Below are 27,488 nucleotides of genomic sequence, written 5' to 3' on the forward strand. Positions count from 1 at the left end.
CTGCGCACGTGCCCGGCCGCCCGCCGAGCGCGCGCCGGCTGCGCGGTCCCGCGCGGGGAAGGCGGCCAACGGCTGCTGCACGGACATGGAGTCGGACCCCCAAACCTCCGAGCCGAAGGCCGGGGTCTGCAGTGCGAGCCGGCCAGCGGAGCAAGCCGTCCCAGCCACCCCCAGGGACTCGGCGGCCGCGTCCTCCAAGGACCTCACGTCCCCCGTGCGCTCGGTGGTGGCCTCCCCGCGCCCCGTGAAGGGCAAGGCGGCGCGGCGGCGGCTCCAGCTCCCACCCGTCTCTCAAACCGAGACCGGGGACGAGGAGCCCGTGCCCGCGGTGCCCGAGGACCAGGAGGAGGCGCAGCCCCTGCCGCCGCTCTGCGCATCCCCCATGAGGGGTATGTGGCGCAGCGAGAAGGTGGCCCTGTACTGCGACCAGGTGCTGCAGGGCTCGAAGGTGCGAGGCCGAGGCTGGGACCTTAGCACAGCAGAGGGGGGGCGGGAGGAGCAAAGCTGTCTCTTCCAGTCTCTCAGATTCCAAGGTGTCTGGAATGGCCACGCTGGCCGCTTTGGACGTGCCCAGACCCTCAGCCCCTACCCTAGGAGTTGATTAGACTGTCATACAAAATAGTCAGTTAAGATGACACCTCCTAAAAGACGAGGTCGTGGAGGTGGCGTCACAGCCCGGGCATACATCTTACTGTTCGCACCTCTGTCCACACATCTCTATGCTTCGGTGTCCGCACACCCTAGTGTCCGCACCTCGATGTCAGAACCTAGTGTCCACGTATCTCATTGTTGACACACCCCAGTTGTTTTTTTTTGTTTTGTTTTGTTTTTAATACATCACAGAGTTCTTAGAATATTAGGTAGCAGTAGCAATTTGGGCCCAACCGTAAACCTGAGGTTACACAGTAACTCTAAAAGTGGGAGCCAGAGGGATGGCCCATTTGTTAAGCCCTTGCTGCTCTTGCAGAGGACTCAAGTTCCCAGAACCCACATGGTGACTCACAACCATCCTTAACTCCAGTTTCAAGAGACCCCAGATCCTCTCCTGAACCTTACCAGGCATCAGGTGCAGAGGGGTGTGCATACCCACATACACTAAAACAGAAACAAACCCAAGATGTTCTAAAAATTGTTGCCAGTCAAACGGGTCGGTGGGGCCACATGCCTTTAATGCCAGCATTCGCGAGGCAGAGGCAGGTGAATTCCAGGCCAGCCTGGTCTACAGAGCAAGCTCCAGTACAGCCAAAGCTACACAGAGAAACCCTGTCTCAAGAAAGGAAAGAAAGAGAGAGGGAGGGAGGAAGGAAGGAAGGAAGGAAGGAAGGAAGGAAGGAAGGAAGGAAGGAAGGAAGGAAGGAAGGAAGAAAGGAAGGAAGGAAGGAAGGAGGGAAAGGGAAAAAAGGTTCCTAGTGAGCAAGCCACGATGTAGATATTTTGTATGGAAAATACCTGTTAACACCAAACAAAACGAATATATGTTTTCATACTATTTTGTTTTTTAAAAGGTATAGCAGAAGAATTTGTGTACAAGTATATTTATTGCTTTTAAAATTTGGCTGAGCATGGTGACTCATGCCTTTCTTTTGTACTTTTTTTTTTTTTCCTCTAGACAGGGTCTCACTTGCTTTGATTATCCTGGGACTTGCTATGTAAACCAGGCTGGCCCAGAACTCACAAGGATCTATCTGCCCCGGCCTCCCAGTTGGAGGCATATGCCTGTAATTACAGTATTCAGGAGGCTGGAGCCTGAGGATCATGAGTTTAAGGTCAATCTAGGTGATGTAGGGTTTGTTTTTCTCAATAGCAAAGAAATAGCTGAAGGTTTCGTTGAAATGGTAGAGTACTTGAAGTGCTGTGTCTGAGGCCCAATATCGCAAGCATACTCGGCATTTATTGACACAATTCCTGCACTTCATGGAGCACTAAAAAACTACATGCCCCTGTAAGCCCAGCATTTAGGAAGCTGAGGCAGAATTGCCCTGAGTTTGAGGCTAGTGTAGGCGATGCAGCAACATCCTATCTCAAACAAAAATAACTCACAAAGAACTTCCATGGCGTCACACAGTGGAAAACTATGCAGTTGTAAATCCATGTTTGTGCTATAATTAGGTTGAAAAGCAATCAAGTCTGGAGGAGGATGTGACGGCCGGGTGGGCAGATAGACACACAGAAAATTGACCGAGAGGAAACACAGCATGAGGTCAACAGTGCTGGTCTTTGCCAGACTAGGGCTGACTTAAATCATTGTCTTTGCGTTTCCTATATTCTGTTTTTCCCCCTTTCGATTTTTGAGAGTCTCACTGTGCAGTCCTGGCTACCTGGAACTCGCTAAATAGTCCACTGTAGCCTTCAACTAGTGTTGACCCTCTTTCTCCCCATTTTGCAGATACAGATGTCCCCACCATAGTGGCCACACATTTCTTGTGTTTCTTGTAAGGGTTGCTTATCTTAGAGACAGGAGAGAAATTTAATTTTAAAGACATCATTACTATTCAAGTACCTGTTTTTAAATCAGAGTTGAGGGCCAGATCTTCTAAAAAATAAGTGGGAATATTTGCATAAATGATTCTATCATTGATTATGGCCTAATGAATTTCTTAATAGTTTAGATTACTTACCCTTTAACTAGCTGACTTTAAATTTAAAAGTGAAATGGGCAGATATTTACTGAGTGTTTAATACACTCACTTGTTTTATAAAATGGAGCGCAATTTGAAATTTTTATGTGCCAAATTTGTTTTTTGGTTGGTTTTTGAGCTGGTCTCATGCAGTCCAGGCTGGCCTTGAATTCGCTTTATGATGGGTACTGGCTTCAAACCTGGATCCTTCTGTACTGACCTCCTACGTGCTGGGATCACAGATGTGACTCTGTGGCTCTGAATGTTTTAAACAGGCAATGCCAGTTTTTATATTCATCAAAACATTCTTATGAGTTTTAAAACTGCTGTTGCGATTTCTAAAACCACACTCCTCCTGCTCAGTGGATTAATAAGCTACCCGAAGACATAACATGAGTGAATAGAGCTCTACATTCTATTTTTTATATTTATAACAGTTTCTGCTAAATACAATTTTAGTTAAAACTTATTAATTTTTCCAAATTTTTCACTGTTTTTTGTTGTTGTTTGTTTTTTGTTTTCTGATTTTTGAGACAGGGTTTCTCTGTGTGGCCTTGGCTGTCCTGTACTTGCTTTGTAGACCAGGCTGGCCTCAAACTCACAGAGATCCTCCTGCCTCCACCTCCGTGTCTACTGGGATCACAGGTGTGCGCCACCACACCCAACTCGGGCTTTTCACTGTTTAAGGCGATATTGGTTATATTTCCAAGTAAAAATATTTGTTAAAAACTTCTACATATTTATGTAAAAGTCCTATCCAGTTAAAAAATCATCATCTCTCTGTGTGTATGTGTACATGCGTGTGTCACAGCACACATGAGGAGGTTGGGAAAATGGGTCGGAGTCATTTCTCTCCTTTCACCTGTACAGGGGTTCTGGAAATTGAACTCAGCCTTGCTCTGCAAGGAACTTGGAGCTGCCTCTCCAGGCTCGTGTTATCTGTACAGCTGTGTCTTCTCTCTCATTAGGCAGAAGATGCAGATGAAGCTATGAGCAAATACCTGTCAGAAAAACTGAGACTTAAGGACAAATGGCTTGGAGTCTGGAAGAGTAACCCTGAGCTATTCTTTGAGAAATATGAAGAGGCTTCCATTCCTTTTGTTGGTATACTAGTTGAGGTAAATCTTACTTGCTTTGTTCTATGAATGAAATTAGTAGCCCCTTTTATAATGGAAATGTCATTTTATTAATCTGGAACTTCAATCCTCATACAAATGCCAAACCAGATGAGCCTGTGGAAAAAGATAAAGATGAACACTGGCATACATTTACTTGGGGACAATTAACAGTGAAATGGGAACTGGTAGCATTGAACAATAATTATGAGCTCAGTTTCCTTTGCCCTGTAAAAATAACAAACTGTATTTCTTGCCAGGGGGGCAAAGGCAGGCAGTTAGAGGCCAGCCTGGTCTACAGAGAGAGAGTTGTGGGAGAGCCAGGTGACAGAGAACCTGTCTCAAAACAACAACAACAAAAATATATTGCTTGAAAAATTAGTAAGTTGGGCTTTCACAAATGCTCTATACTGTCCCTTTTATTTATCTGAATTTTTATATACATTGGTTCAGATGAGGAAAGAGATTAGATCAGAGAACTGTTGTCAAAATTTGACTTTTCCAGTGTAACCAACGTGCAAGAAAGACATCACCTTAAGCTTCAAATTCATTCAGTCCACAGGCCGTATAGTGTAGCATATTTGGTGTCATAAGTTTAGGTCACTTAACAATAATTATCCTCATACAGAAATTAATATCAGTGGCTGGCTCTTTGACCCTCCCTCCCACATCAAGGGAGAAGCAACCTTGCCAGGCCACAGAGGAGGACATTGCAGCCAGTCCTGATGAGACCTGATAAGCTAGGGTCAGATGGAAGGGGAGGAGGACCTCCCCTGTCAGTGGACTTGGAGAGGGGCATGGGAGGAGATGAGGGAGATAGGGTGGGATTGGGAGGGAATGAGGGAGGGGGCTACAGCTGGAATACAAAGCAAATAAAATGTGATTAATGTAAAAAATTTTAATTAAAAAATGAAACTTTAGAGAAATCTTTAAAAAAAAAGAAATTGTTACCAATATTATACTCATGATTGGCACTTGTGTCCTCCAGTGGATTTTTTTTCAATTTTTTAAATTTTATATGTGTGTGCACATTCTTGCATGCATGTGTGTGGAGGTCCAAAGACAACTTTCAGGGGTCAGGTCTCTTCTCTTTCTCTGTCTGGTCTTGAACTCAAAGACTTAAGCTTGTTGGCAAGCCCCTCAGTCCACTGAGCCGTCTTGCTGACCTAGACAGATGTTTCAAATATGTTGTTTTGGTCACAAGGAAAACCTTGAAACTTATCACATTACACACTACTTGAAAGCAATTAAATATATATATATATATATATAGTGTGTGTGTGTGTGTGTGTGTGTGTGTGTAAAAGTGAGTAACTGACAATTTTCAGAAAAGGAATGGTGCCTTTCCAGTAATAGATATTAGAAAAGCAGAGTCTAGGGGTTTACTAATTTTTCAGCAACGTGCTAGTTTTTTGAGAGACTTTTTATCTTCAGGTCTGGGGGGGGGTTGTCTGGATCTTTTATAGTGTCTCTGGACTTTTTCTCATGGGTAAAGTAGGAGTAGGTAGATTCCATCAGTGGCAATAAATGTGGGTATGTTTTAAACAGTATATTGAAGGGGGTTCTAATCAAGGGTTCTGTGGCAAGTTAGCACTCTAACACACTACCTCAGCATATGAACAAACGCACTACTGAAAGAAGGGCCAGGGCCCCAGCAATTGCTCCACACCCTTTTCTGAGCCTATGACAACCCCATACTCCCAACAGACTTCCCAGCACTGCTGAGGCTCTGTGGAAATTTGCAAATTTATGTGGATGGGTTCTTCCTGGTTTTTGACATTTTATTTCTCTCCCCCTCTCTCTCTGTCTCTGTCTCTCTTTGTGTATGTGTGTGTGTGTGTGTGTTTGCATACATGCTACAAGTCAGATGACAGCTTGTGGGATTCAGTTTTCTCCTTCCTCTGTAGGGGTCTCAGGTCGAAATCATGTCATGAGGCTTGGTAGAAAGCACGCTCACCTGCTGAGCCATCTCACCAGCCCTACATTACATTTGCAAAAGTTCTACCCAGGTCTAAGGCTCTACATGGAATAAGTTCATTATTCAATTTGTCTTGTTGCTTTTCTCTCTTTAGACAGGGTCTCATATTATAGCCCTGGTTGGCCTGGAACTGCAAATATAGACCAGGCTGACCTGAACCTTAGAGATCCACCTGCCTCCTCTGCCTTCTGAGTGTGGGATTAAAGGTGTGTACTACCATGTCTTTTTCTTAGTCTAAAAATAGCAATATTGAAAATTATACTATTTTAGAGTATTTTATTTTATTTGAGAAGGGGTTCTTTCTCTGCTGCTCTGGCTAGCCTTGAACTCAATATATATATATATTATAATATAATATAAAATATTATATATATATTCACACACACACACACACATATATATATGTATATGTTTATATCTCATGCTGTGCTCCTGCCCATGGTTTCTGAGTACATGCAAACAGGGCATGCACCAACATACCCAGCTGCTTTAGACAGCTCTAGGAGATGCTAACCTATAATTAATTAATTGATTGGGTTTTGTTTTTGAGGCAGGGTTTCTCTGTGTTTTGAGGCCGGGAGTCTCTGTCCTGGACTCGCTCTATAGACCAGACTGGCCTTGAACTCAGAGATCTGCCTGCCTCTGCCTCAGCTTCCCAGAGGCTGGATTAAAAGCGTGAGCCACCACTGGCCAGCTGATAATCTCTTTTTTAAAGACAAGGTCCCATTGTATAGCCCAGAATGTCCAGGAACTCATTATATAGCCAAGACAAGCCTAAAACTTTTAAGAATCCTCCTGCCTCAGCCTCTCAAATTCTGGGAGTATGGTATGAACTATCATGCCTAGCTAATATCCTTTAAATGTTAATGTCCTCTAAACATCAGACTGATGGATGAAATGGGAGAGCTCTTTTTCTTTAAAATAGCATATTGACTTTGTCTAATCCTTGAAATTACATGGCCACTGAGCAAGCGAGACTCCCTCTTGTGATCTCTTCCGGAGCTCAGACCTGGTTGTCTCCCTCTGCTGCTTGAGTCTCGCTGAAGCCAAGTCTCAACAGTGCTGCATGGTGCATTTTGTTCTAAAGTTATTTCTCTGGATCCCAATCTGCCACTCCTCCTACAGTCCTGTAGTGTGTGTGAGAGATAAAGACAGAGACAGAGACAGAGAGACAGAGAGCAAGAGCACACACATGCACACTAAGGATTGACCCCAGAGCCTCATGAATTTTAGGCAAGCTCTCTACTGCTGAGTTACACCCTAATTCTCTTGTCATTGTTTGTGTTTCTCCCACAGCAAACGACCACAAGGTCTGTGTATTAAGTGTTTTGAGTTACAGACCTTGTAACTCAACAGACCTTGTAACTCAACAGATCAGAAGTGTGCTACATGACTAACAGTGCTGAGAGTGAGGCACAGACAGAACTGCAGACTTTCCTGGAATCTGCTTCTGTGCCTTTTTCAACACTTAGAAGCGTCCTGCATCCCCTAGCTTGTGGCACTTCCCGTCATCCTCAAGTTGAACAAGGCATTGCATCAGCGTGGCACTCACTAGGCTGGAAGGGTTGCTCCCCTCAGAAGGGACTCCTGGGACAGGCATGGACCCAGCCCGCTCATCCAGAATAACCTTTCATCTCTGTCTTCCAGTGTAATCTCTCTGCAAGGCCCATTTTGCTGTGATGGCAGCATAGTCACAAGTTGCAAAGATTAGGGCCTGAGCATCTGTAGGGGCCATAATTTTACCCACCACAGTCAGACACTGAGCAAAAGAACTTGGAAGCACAGTCCTTGTGTTTCTTCTAGAGGACTCAAGTTTGATTCCCAGCAGCCATGTCGGGCAGCTCGTAATCACCTCTCACTCCAGATTTAGGAGTCCAACACCCGCATGAGCATCTGTGCGCACACACACATACCCATACACGTAATTTAAAATACAAAAAGGTTTGTGTTTCAAGGTGGGGAAAGTGTGAATGAGAATGTCCCCAATGGGCTCGTGTGTTTGAGGACTCGGTCCTCGGTTGGGGGCGCTGTTTGAGGAGGTTATGGAACCTCCAGAAGGTGGAGTCTGGCTAGAGGAAGTATGTTACTAGGGACAAGCTTTGAAGGTTCACATGCTCATCCCAGTTCCAGATCCCGCAGCAGAGGTAAGGGAATCTCTGTGAGTTCAAGGCCAGCCAGGGTCACATAGTGAGATCCTGTCTCAAAAAACAAAAACAAACAAAAATGCAGAAGGACACATTCTTGGTTAGGATTTCCATTGCCGTGACAAAACACCTTGACCAAAAGCTACTTGGGGAGGAAAATATTTGGTTTACATTTCTATTGTATATTGAAGGAAGTTGGGTCAGGAACTCAAATACAGCAGGAACCTAGAGGCAGATTCAGAGGCCTCTAGGAAGAGGCCTGCTTACTGGCTTGCTTCCCCTGCCTTGCTCAGCCTGCTTTCCTATAGAACCCAGGGCCACCAGACCAGGGGTGGACCCACCCACAATGGACTTGACCAATGATCAGTAACTGAGAAAATGCCTCACGGGCTTGTGTATAGCCTGATCTTACGGAGGCTTTTTCTCAATTGAGCCTCCCTCCTTTCAGATGACTCTAGCTCATGTCAAATTGACATAAAACTATCCAAGCGCACAGTCTCTTTGTAAAACTTTAAAACTAACACCTTTAAGGAGATGCGTGAAGTACTTGGAAGGCAGAGGCAGGTGGATCCCTGGGTTCTGGACCAGCCTGGTCCACAGAGCAAGTTCTAGGACAGTCAGGGCTATACAGAGAAAACCTGTCTCGAAAACCAAAAGTAAATATATATATGTGTATATACATATTTGTTTTTCTTGTAAAATGGAGGTGTAGCCAGGCTTGGTGGCTCACACCTGTGATCCCAGCAGTTGGGGATGCAGAAGCAGGCAGATCTCTGAGTTTGAGGAGAGCCTGGTGTACAAAGCAAGTCTAGGACAGCCAAGGCTACACAGAGAACCCCTGCCTGGAAAAAAAAAAAACCAATAATAATAACTAACAATAAAAAAGGAGGTGCTTGAAAGCCTGCTGGCATTTAATGTTTATCCAGAATTATTCAGTATGTTGGTTGCGAGAGAAGCCATAAGAATTGAGAAGGATCAACACTGTGACTAGCTCATACGTGAGAAGTTCTGGTGGCTTCTGTATCTTTGCAGTTACCTCCTGTGTGACATTTATCCTAGGTGACATGTAAACCACGCCAGAACTTGTCTTGTTTCAAAGTGACCGTTTCTGTGGCTGAGCCCTTTTCATCTAACATTGCAAACATCCCGAGGGACTTGGTGGACGAGGTTCTCGGGGAGATGGAGTACAGTGCACCTCTCCTGGAAGTGTACCCCGTTGAAGGACAAGGCACAGATGTCCATGAGATTGCCCTAGCCTTGGAGGTTGTCAGGTAACAGGCTTCCTTTTGAAACTTAACATTACTTTATCCAGCAGCTCAGTTTCATGTGTAAGTTTTGCTCATATGAACATGTTTGTTATGCATACAGCCTTCTGCCTGCATGTGTGCCTGCTCACCAGAAGAGGGCACCAGGTCTCACTATAGATGGTTGTGAGGTACCATGTAGTTACTGGGAATTGAACTCAGGACCTCTAGAAGAGCAGGCTGTGCTCTTATCCTCTGAGCCATCTCTTCAGGCCCAATTTTCCCATTCTTAATTAACATAATACATTTGTAACTCAGTTAGTTACAAATTGTGTAAGTATTAGATATGGTTAATGAAAAGTTTGTCCTGTTTTTATCTTGTACTCTATGAAAATTGACTTTAGAAGACTTATAAGCCTGATGTGATGGTGAATCCCTTTGATCCTAACATTCAGGAGGCAGAGGCAGATGGGTTTCTGTGAGTTTGAAACTAATTTGGTCTCTGTAACGAGTTCCAGGCCATCCAGGGCTGCATAATGAGACCTCGTCTCAAATAAATAAGTAAATTAAAAATGAGAGAGTTCTCGAAGGTAGGTGCAGTGACAGACCCTGGGATGCCAGCATTGGGGAGGTAGACGCAGGAAGATCCACACAAGGTCATCATCAGCTGCACAGAGGGCTCAAGGCCAGCTTGATCTAAATGACATCTTGTTTCAAAGAGAAAACAAATTCTAGAAATGACAAGACACTCCTATCTGTGTTTAAGCATCTGCCTTAGTCTACTTTCTATTGTTGTGATGAAACACTCTGAGCAAATTTAGAAAAGGAAAAGGTTTATTTGACTGACACACCCAGGTCACAATCTATCAACCTGCAGGCAGACACCATGGAGGAACACTGCTTGCTGGCTCCTTATACAGCCCAGGGCCACTAGGATACTTCTGCTTGCAGTGGGCTGGACCCTCACATCAATTAACAACCGGGATTTCCCACAAACATGCCCACAGCCTTGTCTGAGCTGGGCAATCCCTCAACTGATATTCTCTCCTCAACAGACTCTAGGCTGTGTCAAGTTGATAGTTAAGTAACCAAGACAGCATCTGAAATAGATTTGATTTCTTGTTATTTTCCCATACAAATTGTGTTAAATTTTGCAAATTATTTTTTATAGCTCAGATCTATAAAATTTAAGACCTGAATGTTATACTCTCACTTCCAGAAACACTATTTTATTCTTCTTCTCTTCTTCTTCCTCTTTTTTTTTTTCCTTTTGTTTTGTTTTGAGACAGGGTTTTTCCTGGTACTCACTCTGTAAACCAGGCTTGCCTCAAACTCAGATCCTTTTGCCTTTGTCTCCCAAGATCTGGGATTAAAGATTTATGTCACTACCACCTGGCTATTTTTTCTCTTTTTGCTTTGGCTGTCCTGGAACTTGTGCAGACCAGGCTGACCGCAAATTCAGAGATTCTGCAGCCTCTGCCTCCGTGCTGGGACTGAAAGGGATGTGCCACCACCTCCCAGTTATTTCCTCATCTTTAGTAACGTAAAATATAGTCTAGGCCACTTACTATTTAAAGTTTGATCTCTTATTATTGGGTAAATCATAGACTATTTCAAAATATTTTCCTTAAGAAAATTAATATTTGGCCTGGAAATAATGGCTTAAGATAGAGTGCCTGCCTAACATGTATGTAGAAGTTCAACTTCTAGCACGAAAAAATTAAGGTATGGGGAGAGGAAGGTGGGGTCATGGAGATGGCTCAGGGGGTAAATGTGCTTGGTGCTAAGCCTGGCTGTGAGCCCCATCAAACTTGAGTTCAGTCCCTAGGACCCTTGTTGTGGATGAGAGTACAGACTCCCACAGGCCTGTTCTCTGACTCCCAGGTTCACGTTGTGGTGAATAAGTGAGAAAGCACATAATTTAAAAAACGGTTTATTTTTGTTTGGGGTTTTTGTTTGTTTGTTTGTTTGTTTGTTTGTTTTTGAGACAGGGTTTCCCTGTGTAGCACTGGCTGTCCCTGACTCGCTCTGTAGACCAGGCTGGCCTCGAACTTACAGCGATCTGCCTGCTTTTGCCACCTGAGCGCTAGATCAAAGGTGTGCGCCACCACCGCCGGGCAGTAAAGGTAATTTTTCTTAAGTTTGAAATTCACACTAAGTCTTGACACTGTTTTAGAAGTGTCTAAACGTGGTCTATGAGTTGTCGGTGACTGTCATCCTAATTTGGTTTGTTGTAGGTTTTTTTATGACTTTCTCTGGAGAGACTGGGATGATGAAGAAAACTGTGAGAATTACACTGCCCTTATCGAGGAGAGAATTAACCTGTAAGTAGAGCTGCGAAGGCCCTGAGCCGCCTGGGGGAGAGGAGCAAGTGACACCGTGCTGTTTTCCAGGTGGTGCGACATACAGGACGGGACCATCCCTGGCCCCATCGCCCAGCGCTTCAAGAAGACGCTGGAGAAGTACAAGAGCAAGCGTGTCGAGCTGATCGAGTACCAGAGCAACATCAAAGAAGACCCGTCCGCGGCCGAGGCCGTGGAGTGCTGGAAGAAATACTACGAGATTGTGATGCTGTGTGGCCTGCTGAAAATGTGGGAGGACCTGCGCCTGCGGTGAGGGCTTGTCCCGCTGGAGGGGCGAGGAGGGGTGGAGCGCGTGGGAACTCCGAGGGAGCTGGGCGCGCACGGGGAGCTGGAAGGAGGATCAGCAGCTAGGCGAGCCTGGGCTACGTGAGAGCCTGTCCAACACCACCACCACCATAGTAATAATGACGATGCCTTGCTTATGAGTGAAGCGTAAGGTACCACAGGAATATTGGAAGATTAGTTTGATACTAGCTACTTATCAGCAAGCGGTAAAGTGCTTCAGAGACCCCGAAAGCCCGAATCTAAGTAAGTGGCCAGTAAATGTGTGTGTGTTCAGGAAAGGAAGCGTCACCTTCGGCTGACAGGAATGATGAAAGGCAGAGTTAGACGGGAGCTTTCCCCTGATGGGAAAAGAGACAGGCCAATGATACAAAGACAATTCTGCTCGGAGGGCAACCGGCCAGGGTTTTTAAGTCACATCCTTACAAGCAAAAGCAACCTGCTCACTAAAGATGCCTAAAATCAAGGGAACCGGAGGGACAGCACAGCAGTGAAGAGCGCTTGCTGCGCTGGCAGAGGACCGGGGCTCAGTTCCCAGCACCCGTGTCGGCAGCTCACAACCTCCTGGAACTACAGCTCCAGGGGAGGAGTGAGGGGTTCTGGTCTCTGCGCACTGCACTCTCATACACACACCCTCTCCCACGCTCACACACCTACACATAAAAACAAAATAAGCCTTTAAAAAGTTAAATACGGCAGCTGGGTGTGGTGGAGCAGCCTGTAATCCCAGCTCTCAGGGAGGCAAAGGCAGGCAGATCTCTGTGAGCTCAAGGCCAGCCTGGTGCTCTACAAAGTGAGTCCAGGGCAGCCAAGGCTACACAGAGAAACCGTATCTCAAACAAACAAACAAAAATTAAGTATGTCCCGAAACTTTTTTATGCCTCCAGATCCCAAGACACAAACCACCTCTACTTTACATAAGTCTACAAGAGTAGATTATAAAATAAAATCAAGATTTCTTTCCTACTGTAATGGAAAGTCAAAGTGACTAAAGCAGTGGTTACAGTAGGTTGTAGATTTCTCCATTTTAAATAACAAGCCCCCCAAAAGAAAAAGATTTTCGGACGTGAGAGTTTAAACATCAGTTATCTGAAAGATCTTGGTGGCCAGGCGTGGTAGTGCCCACCTTTACTCCCAGCACCTGGGAGGCAGAGGTGGGAAGTGGGGGTGGGGATGGAGGTGGAATCTCTGTACGTTTTGGGCAGGGCTGGTCAACAGGTAGAGTTCCAGGCAGCCGGACCTATACGGTGAGACCTTGTTTCAAAACACCTAAATCAATCAATCAATCAGTCAATCAATCAATCAAAATGAAAACTCCTGTTAAATTGCTCTCAAGCTGCTCGATGCTCTTAACATGCTTATGGTTAATAAGCCTTGGTAGCTTTCAAAGTGAAGACAGGTTAGGTTTTTCCGTGTTAATTTACTCGCAAATATTTTCTACTGCAGAGTTCATGGACCCTTCTTTCCAAGGATTCTGCGGCGTAGAAAAGGGAAGAGAGATTTTGGGAAGACTATAACACACATCGTAGCGAAAGTGATGACCACTGACATGGTAAGAGGCGCTTCTTTCTTGTGAGTCCACTTAAGGGTGCGCTGCACAGCACCGTGGAAGAAGCTCCCGGATGTAGAGTTCTTGCCTGATGTGGGGATGATGCCTTGTCTCTTTCTTATGCTGTTTCAGTGTTGGCAGACAGATACTAAGTAAGCTCCCACAGCTCCTCCCAGCACCCGGCCTTGTTGCCACTGAGTAAGAGACATACCCCCAAGAGAGGCTGCAGTCAGGGGAGACAGAGCACAGACTCTCCGTAAGCTTCACAGATTTCATGATGGAGAGATGGTCAAGTAATGAGGCAGCGACAGCCACAATGCAGACTAGTAAATACTGCGGCAGAATATGTACAGGGCTCATGTAGAATGGGCCAGATGTCAAAGGATTTGGAGAATGCTGGCTGGGAAAACGAAGCCAACTGAAACCTGGGTTAAATATCAAAGGAAAGAACCCTGGGTGAATAGGTTTGGCCAGCCTCTGAACAAACGTGAATTGTTCTGAGACCGAGAGTAACTATTTCCACCCAATGTGATGCTTAGTAGCATTTCATGGCTCCATCTTTGAACTGTTCTGCGTTGCCTTGTCTCAGCACTACCCTGCTTTTCATTGTCTCTAGATGCTTTTGCCCTCCTGCCCAGTGTTTCTCTTTTTCCTGAACTGTCTAGTCTCCATTTTTCAGGCTCTTGTTAGAATTTCACTTGTGTATCGTTGTAGTAAATAAAAAATAATGAGTGTTGGGCTATATAATGTTTATTATTAGCCCTAAGATTATTACATCAGCATTATTTAACTCGCTATCACAATAAGACACAGACACCTGTTAGACTGAGAATTGCCTTATGTACCTTGGGCTGGCAGATGTTTCTCCTACACTGTCTCCAGATCCTCACCATCCATCTCCCAGCCCCATCCAATGCCATCAGCCTTAATACTCCGCAGCTGGACTACCTTTCATCCATAATCGATGGTACTTGCTTTTATTCTTTGTCTGGGCCCTTCCATGTCTTCACTGGAGTTCTTTTCTCCAGTACTACGTGGTTCCTTCTCCAAGCTAACCCATCATGGCATCCTCCTTCCTCCTCTCTTCCCCTCTGTCTCCCATGATTCTCTCTTGAACCCAAAAGCCCGGGAAAGCCACGCCTACCTCATTCTGCCCTGCCCAGGTATAGGCAGTTTTATTAGCCAATTAGTTTATTTGAAGGCTAGTAACATGCATTAGACCAACCTCCAAAAGTGTATGTTTCTTTTCTATTTCTTTTGGTTTTTTGAGACAGAATTTTTTCTGTGTGGACTTGGCTGTCCTGGACTTACTTTGTAGACAACCAGACTGGCTATGAATGCACAGAGCTCCACCTGCCTCTGCCTCCCAGAGTGTTGGGATCACAGGTGTGCCCCACCACACCTGGTTCATTTGTGTATGTTTACAATCTGAAATATATATATTCACAGGCCGGATATTTGTTCTAAGCCCAAACTACTCCTGCCCATTGCTCTTAAGTACTCCAACTCCCATCTGCAATTAAATTCAAGCTCTTATGCACTGGCTTGCTCATGTTCCAGAACTCTGTCCCAGTAAATGGCCCCAGCATTGTCTGGTTGCTAATTACAGCTTTTCAAGAGTTACTTTAATAGTCCAAATCACCTTCATATACACTGTAGGATTGTACCCAGGCACGTGCAAACTTGTTTCTTCAATGTAATGAGTAAATCTCCATTATTCAGAATTTGGTTTAAATAACATTTCTATAGAAAAGGGCCTTCTGGGGTTGTATGTTGTATGTTACCTGCAATCCATTACCCAGGGGACAAGGTAGGAAGATCATGAAGTCAAGGGTAGCCCGGGCCTCATACTGCGACCCTGTTGAAACGGTTGTACCAAGTGGGGACATTTTCCCACCTTGGAGAATATATTGCATTGCTAAATTCATTTATAGTGCCCCATACTTTCCTTCTATTATAAGTATAAAAGGATTTTCTGTGGCTGTCTTTTTGGTTTTGTTATTTTTAAGACAGGTTCTTGCAGCCCAGGCTAGCCTAAAACTCACAATCCTCTTGCTTCAGCCTCCTGAATGCTGGAATTCAGGCTCATGTCTGCTGCGTGTGGCTGTCTTTTGAATGCTATCTCAGTATAAATGTGTTGAACACCAGGCATGACCTTGGCATATTGTAGACGTTGACTAACAGTTTTTGTTGAATCAATAAACTAGTATATGACAAGGAAATAAGGTACAGGTGAGGAAAATCAGAGAAGTCCACCCAGGCCACACCTGAGAAGAGTGTGTGAGAACAAGGCTGAGCTAAAGGCTCGTCTTGTCTGCTAGTGAATGTTTCTATTGTTTTCTCTTATTACATTTTATTTATTTGCTGTGTCGAGGAGGGGACATGTGTGTTACAGTGTGCCTTGGAGGTCAGAGGATATATTGTGAGCGTCAGTTTTCTTCTTCCACCATGTGTTAAAGATCCCAGGTATTAAACATAGGTCGCCATGGTTGGCAACAAGCACCTTACCACCGAGTCAAGTGGCAGCCCCTGTTTCTATTATTTGTAACAACATTTTCTATTTTTCATTTTCTGGCAACTGAGTATAATGTAATATCTTCATACACAAGATGTCTCCCTTCCAATGGTCACCTGGAGACCATTTCACCCACGACTCTGTGGCTGCCAGCCTTTGTCACACCTCAGCAACGGTGTAGCATATTTCTCTTTCTCAGGGAAGAAAAACCCAGTTTGTTTCCTTTGCTGGTAACAAAACTGTTGGAAGGCTGTGGCAAAGCCATTGGCATTGGCATTTTTTCACATGGACGATGTAAGAAGAATCAGGATCTCTCTCGTGGTGTTTGGTGACCACCAATTTTTCCCAGTCTGGTTACCACACATAGGTTACTAAGTGCCAAAACTTATTAAGTCACCTTGTGACCTGGAACAGAAGGTCATTCTTTCATGACAGCTCCTGAAAGAGAGGACCAGGGGATGAGCAGGTAGGGAGATCTGGAGGTCTTGTACAAGCTATGTCTTATGCCAAGCAAGCTTATTAAGAAGAACAGCATCTTAGCTACTGTTTCCAGGGGAGAAATGGGACAAAGCCAGCAGAAACTGTCACAACAGGATGAAGTCAGGAGGTTACTCTTGCCAGCCTCCAAATCAATGTGAATGGTGCCACTGCCCCTGACAAGCAGAGAATGTGCTCCTACCATGGTCCCCCAGACCTTTCAGTATTGTGCTCATTTTATAGCTACACAGTGCTATGTGGCCTGCACCACATAGCACCACAGTTTGTTTACCCATTCATTGGAATCATTGGGCTATATGACTGATTCTCTGTTTAAACTTATGGGGAATTGTCATGGGGCCCAAGCCACTTTTAACCCTCGCCTGCAATGCAGAAATGTTCCCGTTCTTTCAACCTTTACCATACCAGGTTTTTGTTGCTGTTTTGGTTTTGAAATACAGTCTCATGTAGACCTGGCTGGGCTTGTGCTGATCCTCTTGCTTCTACTGCCGAATTACTGGGTCTTAAACGCAGGTGTCACCATGCCTGTCACCCACATTGGTTACCAGCAGTCTTACCTATCACAGTCACCCCAGCAAGATGAAGAAGTATCTACTGTGGTTTTGATCTTCATTTCCCAAACGAACCATGATTCTGAGCCTATTTGCAAATAGCTCATTCATTTGTCTATCTTCTTTGGAGAAATGACTTTTCAAAGTGGGTTGCGTGCTTCTTGTTGATTATGTGAGTTCCTTATATATTCTATATGCATCACAAATATTTTCTCTCTTTCCATAGGCTGTCTTTCACCTTCGTGATACTGTTCACTGGTGCACTTAATTTTGAAGAAGTACAACTTACCTTTTTGTTGTTGTTGTTGTTACTTCGTTTTTGGGTATTACATCTAAAACCCATTGCCAAATTCAAGGTCATGTTTACTTTCTTGCTTTATTCTAGGAGTTTGATGGGTTTTATCACATTCATGTGTGCGCACACACACACACACACACACACACACACACACACACGTGTGTATGTCTATGTGTAGGTGCTTGCCCACCTGCAAATGGGAGCCAGAGTTCACACTGTCAGATATCTTCTTCATACCTTCTTCAGTAGTCTTCAACTTTTTTTCTTTTCTTTTTCAGATAGAGCCTTACATAGTCCAGGCTGGTCTCAAACTCATCAACTTGTGGAGGATGACCCTGAGCTCCTGATCCTTTTGTTTCCTCTCTGAAGTGCTGGGATTGCAGGCATACACTACAATGCCTGTTTATTGGCGCTGGAACTGAAGAGAGAGCTTAATGCATGCTGAGAATCTAACGTACCATCTGGCTGCACTCCCAGCCCTTCCCTTACTTTTAGAAACAGGGTGTCTTACTGAAGTTGGAGTTCTCTGACTGGCTAGGCTGCCTGGCCAGCAAGCTCCAGGATCACCTTGTCTTTGCCGCTGCATTGTTGGGGTTGCTGCTTTGGTTTGAACACATTAGGGATAAACTCAGTGTCACTAATAATGTTTCAGTGTTATATTTAGGAAAAGAAATTAGAAAGCACTTCCCCTTGGTATAATTTAACCAAGAGTGAGCCCATTTTTTTGGTCTGTTGTATGAGTCTCAGTCTACACCTTGCCTGAATCCTCTTTTATGAGGATCTCTGTCCCTGTGTGTGTTCCCAGCAACAGGCTTTGCTTTCTCTCTTATTAAACAGCATAGAAAACGTCACATGGTGGGAAGGAATGGGATCTATTACAGAAATCTCGAAGAAAGGTTTTACAGGTTAAGGTTAAGTCACTCACTGGTTTCATGTGACCCCAACTGGCCCAGATAGTAAAAACTATATTGTCTTCAACATTTATGGTGGATATTTATTTATAAAATTGCTTTCAAACTGTATTTGTATTTTCAGCAAATGGTGATCTTACCACACATACAAACACACATGCATTATTCTGGGTCAGGGGCATAGAAGAGTACATAATTCAAGATTATAGCTATGCATTAGTTTAGGTTGTAAAAGCTGAAAGGCAAGACAAGTAAATTTGGTTGTTCCATTGTTCTTTTTAAAGACAGGTTAAACAAACAGGCTGAGTATACACAGTGGGATTTCAGTCTAACTCCGGTCAGTCCGGAAGCATGTAAGAGATAGTTTGATAATAATGTCTCATCACATGTAACAGATGCACACCACTGCACTTGGCTTTTTTTTTTTTTTTTTTTTCTTTAACATGGTGGCTAGAGAACTGCATTCAGGTTCTTGTGTGTGTGGCAAGGACTTTACTGGCTGAGCCAGTTCTCAGCCATAGCTCATTCATTCGTCCTAGCATCATTTGTCAAAGAGACGCTCTCTACACCTTGAATTGTTCTGACATCCGTGTTGACTGTTAACTGGATGTTCTTTTTCTAGCTTGTTGGTTCTATCACGCTGGATAGTGTCCTCCTTGTCCCAGCACCACACTGTTTGATCACTGTGGCTTTGTAGTAAGTTTTGAGATCAGAAATGTATGTTCTCCATTATGCTCTTCTTTTTCAGTATTGTCTTCTTGCAGTGTCTTATCATCCCACGTGCACTGGAAGATAAGCTCTTACATTTCTGCAGAGTCCCACAGAAGGGCTGAAGAAATGACTTAGTGAAATGCTTTCCTGGCAAGCATGAGGACCTGAGTTCTATCCGCAGAACCCATGTTAAAAATTAAAAAAGCTGCGTACTGGGGGTATAGATAAGCCCACCGTAGCAGGCATATATTTCTTGTATTTCTCATAAGGTTTGCTTATCTTAGGGACAAGAGAAATTTTTTATTTTAAAAACATCATTACTGCCAGGTGGTGGTGGTGCAAACCTTTAATCCCAGAACTCAGGAGGCAGAGACAGGTGGATATCTGTGAGTTTGAGGCCAACCTGGTCTACAGAGTAAGTTCCAGGCAGCCAGGAAACCCTGTCAAAACAAAACAGAAGAAAAGCTCTGTTGAGCATGGTGGCACTTGCTTATAACCTCAGTGCTGGGGCGATAGAGACAGGCACCTGAAGTTTGCTGGGCAGCCAGCCCCGCTCAGGACCCTGCTCACTCTTGGTCCTAGTGTTTGCCTAGGCATGGTGGTATGCTTACTGCTCTAGTAAGTGGTGGGACCTAGAAGGATGAAGCTGATAAATGAGGTGACTAAGTCTCATGCCAACCTTATTCAGAGCCTCAAACACTTTTATACTCTAAGGGCTAAAAAGGGTCACAAGAGTAGAGTGTAAGGACAAGCTGAATGTGAAAGAAACATGGTTTTCCCAGAGAGGAATATAAACAAATAACAATAGGCAATTATAATGAATAATCTGAAGTAAACTCACTCCTAACCTCTCTACCTGAGCAGGGACATGAAAGTACATTCCATAAACAATTCCCTGTTTTCTTGGAGTTTTCTCATAAGCACTCAGAATTCTCCTCACTGGACGTCATTCTTGGACTGCATTCCAACAGTGGCACATGCCTTTAATCCCAGCACTCAGGAAACAAAACAGGAGGTTCTCTGTGAGTTCAAGGCCAGGCTGGTCTACCTAGCAAGTTTCAGGTCAGCTAGGACTACAACAGTGAGATACTATTTCAATAAATTAATAAACAAATGGATAAATAAATGCCATTGCTTTTCATTATAATTAATGAAGTTCCTCTCTATTCCTAATGCAAATCTTTAGTACTTTTTGTATATAACTCCAGAATCTTCAGTACATGAAATTGTGTGAATACCCCACAATTGGAAGATCATTCTGAGCTAATAAAAGCAAGGCAGGGCTGGTTCAGTAGGTGAGGGGGCTGATAACGTGAGTTTGCTTCCCAAAACACGCATGGTGGATGAAGAGAAACAACAGCCATAACTTGTCCTTCACACAGTGGAGCATGCACACACACATACAGTCACCTAAGTAAGTGTTAAAAAACAAAACAAAACTGGGCGGGATCTCAAGTTCCAGGATAGCCTGGGCTACTTGGGGAGACTTTGATTTAAAGAGAAGAGGTAGAAAAGAACAGGCAGGAGGGGAATGTGAGGAGAAGGGGAAGAAAGAGGAGGTGGTGACAGCAATAGCAGAAGGTAGTTGGTACATGAGAGTGAGTGTAAGGGCCAGTGTCACTTGCCCTGCATTTAAGACTTGACCTCAGCCCTCCTCTCCGTCCTTAAGCTATTCATTTAATCTCACTGCTTAAGGTAATACAGAGCATTCAAAACGGCTTCTGGCCTGTAATCCATACCCAGCACTTGATAGAGGAATAATGGCCACCAGGTGAAAGCATACTATCTAGGTAAGTCTTTTGGAGAAAATGACGTGTCCAGGAAGCGTATTTAGTGGCATGCTGTTGAAGGTGCACTGCTTTCTTTATCTTTCCAGGTAAAGAACTTGTCTTCAGACACACTTCTCCAGCAGCACGATGATTTGAATCTGGCTTTGGACAGCTGCTATAGTGGAGATATAGTAGTCATTTTCCCGGGAGAATATCAAGCTGCAAATCTTGCTTTGCTGACCGATGACATCACTATAAAGGGTTAGCAGGCAGTCCTTTGCAGGTTTTCTTAGAGCAACATAGACTGGCCGAACTGTGTACTAATAAGCATATTTAATCAAACAACCAGAAACCAGGACAACTTGTCCTTCCCCAAATCCCTGTGCCTTTTACAGTAAAAACCATGTTGCTTATGCTGGTCTCAATCTTTTGGGCCCAGGTGAGCTCTCCCTGAATCAGCTTGGTGAGTGGCAGGAGCCACCCAGTGCACCATGATGCCCAGTGGCCCATCGTATCTTTTCTCTTTGTAGTTCTTGGGACGGAACAAAGGGCCTTGCCCCTGATTAGGCGAGCACTCCACCACTGAGCTATAGCCCCAGCAATATTCATCAGACTTTTTGTACTTCTGTGTATATTTCGATCAAAATGTTTGTGTCCTGTTAACTTTGAAAGAAGAGTATTCCAATTGTGGTAAAAAGAAAATAATAGCGAACTTACATTCTACATATGTGTTTTGAAAATTCAAGCAAATCTTCACTCTAAAAAGTATTATACCAAACACTCTGGATAATAAGGATTATATAAGCACCTTAAAACAGATATAACCTCGATGCTAATTTTGGACAACTGCTTTGGTTAAATTATTAGTATGATTAATCTAAGATTCTCTGCCAGGTGTGTGTGTTGCATAGAGGTCAGAGGACAAGTTTGAAAGCAGGTTTTCTCTTTCCACCATGTGAGTCCTAGGACTAGAACTGAGATCACCAGGCTTGGCAGCAAATCATTGCTATGGTAATTAATTATGGTATTGAAAGCAACTTCAGATGTTGTGCATTTTTTTTTTGTCTTAGATATCTATACACAATTGTTGATTATAGGAAAATATGTGAGATTTAGAAATTGGGTATGGCGCCTCATGCCTGTAATCCCAATACTAAGAGGCTGGGGCATGAGTTTAAAGCTAACCTGGCTCCACAGTGAGTTCTCCAGTAGCCAGCCCGGGCTAAGAGTGAGGCTTTTGTTGTTGTTATTTTATTATCATTATTAGAAATAATTAGTGGAATGAGTATGTTGGATAAGTACTGTAAGTGTATAGTTAGATCTATTATAAACAAAGATTTCAACATCAAGTAATCAACGTATTACCAAAGATCATTTCGTAGGTGTGGGTGGGGAGATGGCTCAGAGGGTGAAGGGCTTTCCGTGCCAGCATGAGCATCTTGAGGCTCCCGTGTGCCACATGCTTTCGAGGGGCAGCGGGTCCATCTGTAACCCAGAGCTAGGCAAGTGGAGACAGATAAGATGCTGGGACTTACCTGGCCAGTTAGTCTGCCTGAACCAGTGAACTCCGTGTGTACCAAGAGGCAGAAAGAAATGGAGGAAGATGCTTGGTCTGCCTCTGGCCTCGGCGTGAACAGGTGAGCGAGCTGCTGGGCACACAAGATTGCGTTATAGATCGCCACTTGTCAATAGTGAATGTCTGCGCACACACGATGAAACTGAACAGACGTGGCGAACATTACTGAGTGACTAAAGAACTTTCAAATCTTGGATTACTAATTTGTTTTTGTCTCTATGCATCAGGTGTTGGAAAGAGAGAAGAAATTATGATTACTTCTGAGCCTTCGCATGACAGTTTTGTGGTATCCAAAGCTGATAATGTGAAGCTAATGCAGCTCTCTTTGATACAACAAGGAACAGTTGATGGTATTGTAGTGGTCGAGTCTGGTCACTTGACTCTAGAAAACTGCTTGTTAAAGTGTGAAGGAACAGGAGTGTGCGTTCTTACAGGGGCGTCACTGACAATCACAGACAGTGAAATAACGGGTGCCCAGGTACTCCCTTCTATAAATAGTATGGCCTTGTATAAGTACAGTTTGGGGTGATCTTAACTTAAAAACAAAAGTTAACAATTGTGTACATGTTCGGAAGTGTGAGTGTGGGTATGCACATCTCATGGAACATATGTGAGGTCAGGGACAACCTTGGATAGGAGTCCCTTGCCTTCTACCTTGTTTGAAACAGGGTATCTGTAATTAAAATTGTTTTATTATTTGTATGTGTGCGTGCGTGCGTGCGTGCGTGCGTGCGTGCACGCACGTGTTCACGCAAGAGCTGTGTGTGCTCTGTGTGCAAGTACAGGCATAAATCAGTTTTTGGTAGTGGGTTCTCCCCTCTACCACAGGCTATGGGCAGTGCTGTTCACTGCTGCTGCTGCACCCACCAGGCTAGCTGCCCTGTGAGCTAAAGCAGTGGTCCTCAACTTGTGGGCCATGGCCCCCAGGGGTCACAGATCAGATACGTATGATTCACAGCAGTAGCAAATTACAGTTATGAAGTAGCAGCAAACTAGTTTTCTGGTTGGGGGTCACCACAACATGAGGAACTATGTTAAAGGGTGGCAGCATTAGGAAGGCTGAGAACCACGGCTTTGGGCTATGTGCCTCCACTATCGCCTCCAGTATCACCACAGAAGCGCCGGGGCTGCTACAGACAGCATGCTTTCACGCCTGGCTTTTCCATGGGTTCCTAGGTTTTGGATTCAGGTTCTCACACTTACACAAGGACTTCTTCCAAAAGACTGTTTCTTATCTTTCCACAGAATTAAATAACTCAGCTTAGAAAGTGGGAGACATAGGGCTAGAGAGAGATGCCTGATGGTTAAGGGAGTGCACTGCTCTCACAGAGGACCTGAGTTAGTTCCCCTGCAGAACCTACTTCAGGGAGCTTACAGCCACCTGTACCTCCAGCTCCAGGTGATCTGACGCTCTCTGTGTTCTGTTAGCACCTGCATTAGTATAAACACGTACCTTACACACATAAACAAGCATGCGTAATTAAAGATAGTCTTTTCTTAAGCAGTGGGAGATATGGGGCTGGAGATACGGCTCGGTGGTTAAGAGCACTGGCTACTCTTCCAAAGGATGTGGATTCAATTCCCAGCACCCACATGACAGCTCACAACTGTCTGTAACTCCAGTTCCAGGGCTTCTGAGACACTCACACAGACACACATGGAGGCAAAACACCAATGAACATAAAATAAAAATAAACGTAAAAAAAGTGGGAAATATGCCAGGCATGGTGGTATACACTTATAATTCCTGCTCCAAGGGGGTGGGATCTTTCAGTAACTTGTGTTGTTTGCTCTGAATTTCAGGGTGCTGGTGTTGAACTATATCCTGGAAGTATAGCCATTTTGGAAGGGAATAAGATTCATCATTGTAATAATCTCAGAACCAGTGACAGTTCAAAAAGCACCTTAGGTGGCGTTAACATGAAGGTATTGTCTTAGTGCTGTTTGTTTTGAAACAGTATCTCACTGCTTAGCCCTGGATGGCCTGGAATTCTATGTAAACCAGATTGGCCTCAAGCTCATATATCCCTACCTGCCTCAGCTTCCTGAGTGCTGGGGTTAAGGGCATGTGCTAAATGCTTGTCTTAGTTCTCATTAGAGAAGTGTTCTAAGAGTTTTAGATAGGTCAGGTCTGCTTCTTTTCCTGTTGCTGACAAAAGCAACAGGAAAATACTGACAAAAGCAACTCAAGAGAGATGCTCACGGTCCAAGGACACAGTTCATCATTGCAGGGTCAAAGCAGCGGGATCCCAAGGTGGCTGGACACAGTGCACCCACCATCACAAGAGCTTCTGTTCAGCTTGATTTCTCCTTTCTTGAAGTCTAGGACCTAACCCCAGGGAGTGATGCCACCTTTTAGGATGGGTGTTTCGCCTCAATGAACCTATCAGTATAATCCCTCATCGGCATAGCCAGAGGCTAAGTAACCCGCCATAGGTGTGCCTGGAGACCTGGCAATTCCGTCCAGTTAAAAATACTACCACAGTGTTAAAATGGTAACAATCCTTTTTAATCATACACATAATACAATATAGTAAATGGTAGCTGATGGCAAACAAGCCTATCCTTGCACATTGACCCCACCCCACCCCCAAAAGTGTCAGCTGAACTCAGGCTGCTATGCACATGAGCCAGCACTGGCATGGAGTATGTGCCCACCGTGCAAAGCTGGCCCTGACTGGCCTGGGATTCTTTTGTCTTTCAAGACAGGGCTTCTCTGTGTAGCCTTGGCTGTCCTAGAACTCAATCTGTAGAACAGGCTGGTCTTGAAGTCAGACATCCACTTGCCTCTGCTTCCCGGAGTGCTGCGCCACCACCGCCCATCTTGGCTTGGGATTCTATAGCCTAGTTGGGCCTTAATCCTCCTGCATCAGCCTTCTGAGTAATTGGGGTCACAGGCCACCAGGCCCACATAAAGAAATTTTGAATATGAGAAAGTAAGTGGACTTTTCTCTTATGCAATAGATTTTTCATTGACCAGATGTAATGCATTTTTGGAAAGTAAAGCAAAATTGTGGGCAGGCTTGCAATCCTAGCATTTAGGAGGCAAGAAGGTCAGAAGTTGAAGATCATCTTTAGCTACACAGTGAAGGCAACCTGACCTGGGGTATATATGAGATTCTGTCTCAACTTCTCCCATCACAAAGCACCAAGTTAAGAGAATAATGTTAAATACTTTTGGGGTGAAATGTAGTTGTGCATGCTGATAACCTCAATACTCAAAAAGCTGAGACAAGACTGGTGTGAATTCCAGGCCTGCCTGAATAGGTTTATGAGTCCTGGGTCTTGGAAATAAGGAAGGTTAGAGAAAAGAAAGAAGGAGCATAGGAAGGAAAGAAAAAAGAGGAAAGGAATAAAGGCCACTCTTGCCCTGGTGTGGTGGCACACACCTTTAATCCCATTACTCTGGGGGCCAGCCTGGTCTACTAGTGAGTTCCAGATCAGTCAAGGTTACACAGACTTTGTCAAGAAAAAAGTGTATTTTTGGTTTTCAGATGATACGGAGGCTCAACCTGCACCAGCAGACCACCTGTGGTACCAATGCCTCAGCAGGGTTTTCAACATTGAGTCAGATAATTGTGATAAGGGAAAGAGGTACATGGGAGCACTGTAAGGCCACTTTTGAAACTTTTCTGTTCTTAAATATTTTTCAGTTGTTCAAAAATGTTGGCTTGCACCAGGACCTCTCTTAACCACTCTTGAGGAGTTACAACCTAGTTACCGATTCAGTAGGTCTGGAATGAAGCCTGAGAATTTGTTCTTGTCAGTTTCCAAAGCTGAAATTACTGGTCACTCACTAAAACATAAACCCCACTGATCATAGTGACCACACTGACACTACCTGGCGGTGGGTGGAACTGCAGCATCCAGAACACTGATTGGGAGACAAGAAAGCAGAGGCAGGAGGATTGAAAAGCACATAGCAAACAAAAACAAACCCATGAAGATCCTTGAGCCTTATTCCATAGTGTGCTGTATTAAATTAGACCCTTTCACCAGAAACACATTTCTCCGTATCTACAAGCAAAGGATGAATACTCCATTATCACTGTTCTTCAAAGTGGTTATTGTGAAGAGCATTAGTTAAGTGGCAGCCTGTCTGTATCAAGTCCTGTTAGGTTTCACTGACCTATTATATTTTGTCCATATTATCTGAAATCATTTTCATGTTTGATCATGTTGCGGATGTTAACTGACTACATCCCTTATCTAGAATTTTTATCGGGTTAGGACAAAAACATGAAAAAAAAAAACTTTCTCATTCACATTTCTAAGCAAGGTTGATGAATATGAGGAATAAACATTTTTTGAAGCTCATAGCTTCAAAGAACCATGACAACTCCAGAGTAGGTCTCATTGCCGTGTTAGTGCTTGTTGTCCTTGTATCAAATCACTGAACAGCTGACTTCCTCAATTTTACAGGTTCTTCCAGCACCCAAACTGAAGATGACTAACAATCATATCTACAACAACAATGGCTATGGAGTGAGCATTCTTCAGCCATCGGAACAGTTCTTTATTGTAGCAGAAGCAGCTCTCAACAAAACGGCTGCTTCAGGTGATAAGAAAGATGACAAAATGCTCTCCAAAGTCATGCAAACTCTCAATGTGGAAATGAACAACAACAGGATAGAGGCAAACTTAAAGGGGGACATAAGGATAGTCACCGGCTAAAGCATCTGGATAGGTGTTCATATTTTGTAGTTCAGGAATGTTAAGGATTCTTGTTATCACATACATTGTAGTTTTAAAGATTAAAATATTTAAATGCTTTCACTGAATTACTCATTTTAATGTATTATTTAACATACTAGCTTTACTAAAAGATATGAGTCATATGTCAGAATTTAGCTAAAAGTGTAGCTGAAGGGCTGGGCCATGTTGCTCAATAGGTAAAGTGCTGGTTTAGCATGCATAAACAAAGCTGAGTCCCATCACCAGCAGTATCACCTAAGGTGAGGAGCTGGAAGCAGGACAATCAGGAATTTCAAGGTTAGTCAAAGCTACAAGGGAGTTAAAGGCCAGCCTGAGCCATTTTTTGCTAGACTAGGTTAGCCTGGATAATTTAGACCGCTCTCCCCATCTCAGGGACCTTAACGTACATCACGTAAGCAAATTTTAAGTATATACTGAGAGTCCCTGAGGACTAGAACTATTAACATCTTTGACTACTTTCCCTACAACCTATTTCAAACTGAATGGACTAACAGATCCTGAGGACTAGGACCATTAACGTCTTTATTAACATCTTTACAGCCTATTTTCTCAGCCAAAGGAATCTAAATTCAGTGAGATGTTCCTCAATTAAGGATCAATACACAGCTCCTTATCCTTGTATTTACCAGGGATGGAACTCTTTAAGCCTT

General features: G+C 44.0%; 1 protein-coding gene across 1 annotated transcript; it reads left to right on the forward strand.

Annotated features, from left to right (window-relative positions):
* On the forward strand, positions 1-26,908 carry Shcbp1l (SHC binding and spindle associated 1 like). Its single transcript, XM_021632878.2, has 10 exons — positions 1-448; positions 3,587-3,736; positions 8,915-9,126; positions 11,337-11,423; positions 11,493-11,711; positions 13,191-13,296; positions 20,654-20,807; positions 22,350-22,600; positions 23,926-24,048; positions 26,545-26,908. Exons 1-10 carry the CDS (start codon positions 86-88, stop codon positions 26,794-26,796), a joined length of 1,917 nt encoding a protein of 638 aa, XP_021488553.1. The 5' UTR covers positions 1-85; the 3' UTR covers positions 26,797-26,908.
* The last annotated feature ends 580 nt before the right edge of the window (positions 26,909-27,488 follow it).

The sequence above is a fragment of the Meriones unguiculatus genome, chromosome 11, assembly GCF_030254825.1.
Source record: "Meriones unguiculatus strain TT.TT164.6M chromosome 11, Bangor_MerUng_6.1, whole genome shotgun sequence".
Taxonomy (NCBI): domain Eukaryota; kingdom Metazoa; phylum Chordata; class Mammalia; order Rodentia; family Muridae; genus Meriones; species Meriones unguiculatus.

Coding starts and splice junctions, on each gene's coding strand:
- Shcbp1l (XM_021632878.2), top strand. CDS start 86: ATGGAGTCGGACCCCCAAACCTCCGAGCCGAAGGCCGGGGTCTGCAGT. Junction 3,737..8,914: donor TTGTTGGTATACTAGTTGAG/GTAAATCTTACT, acceptor CATTTATCCTAG/GTGACATGTAAACCACGCCA. Junction 11,712..13,190: donor TGGGAGGACCTGCGCCTGCG/GTGAGGGCTTGT, acceptor TTTCTACTGCAG/AGTTCATGGACCCTTCTTTC.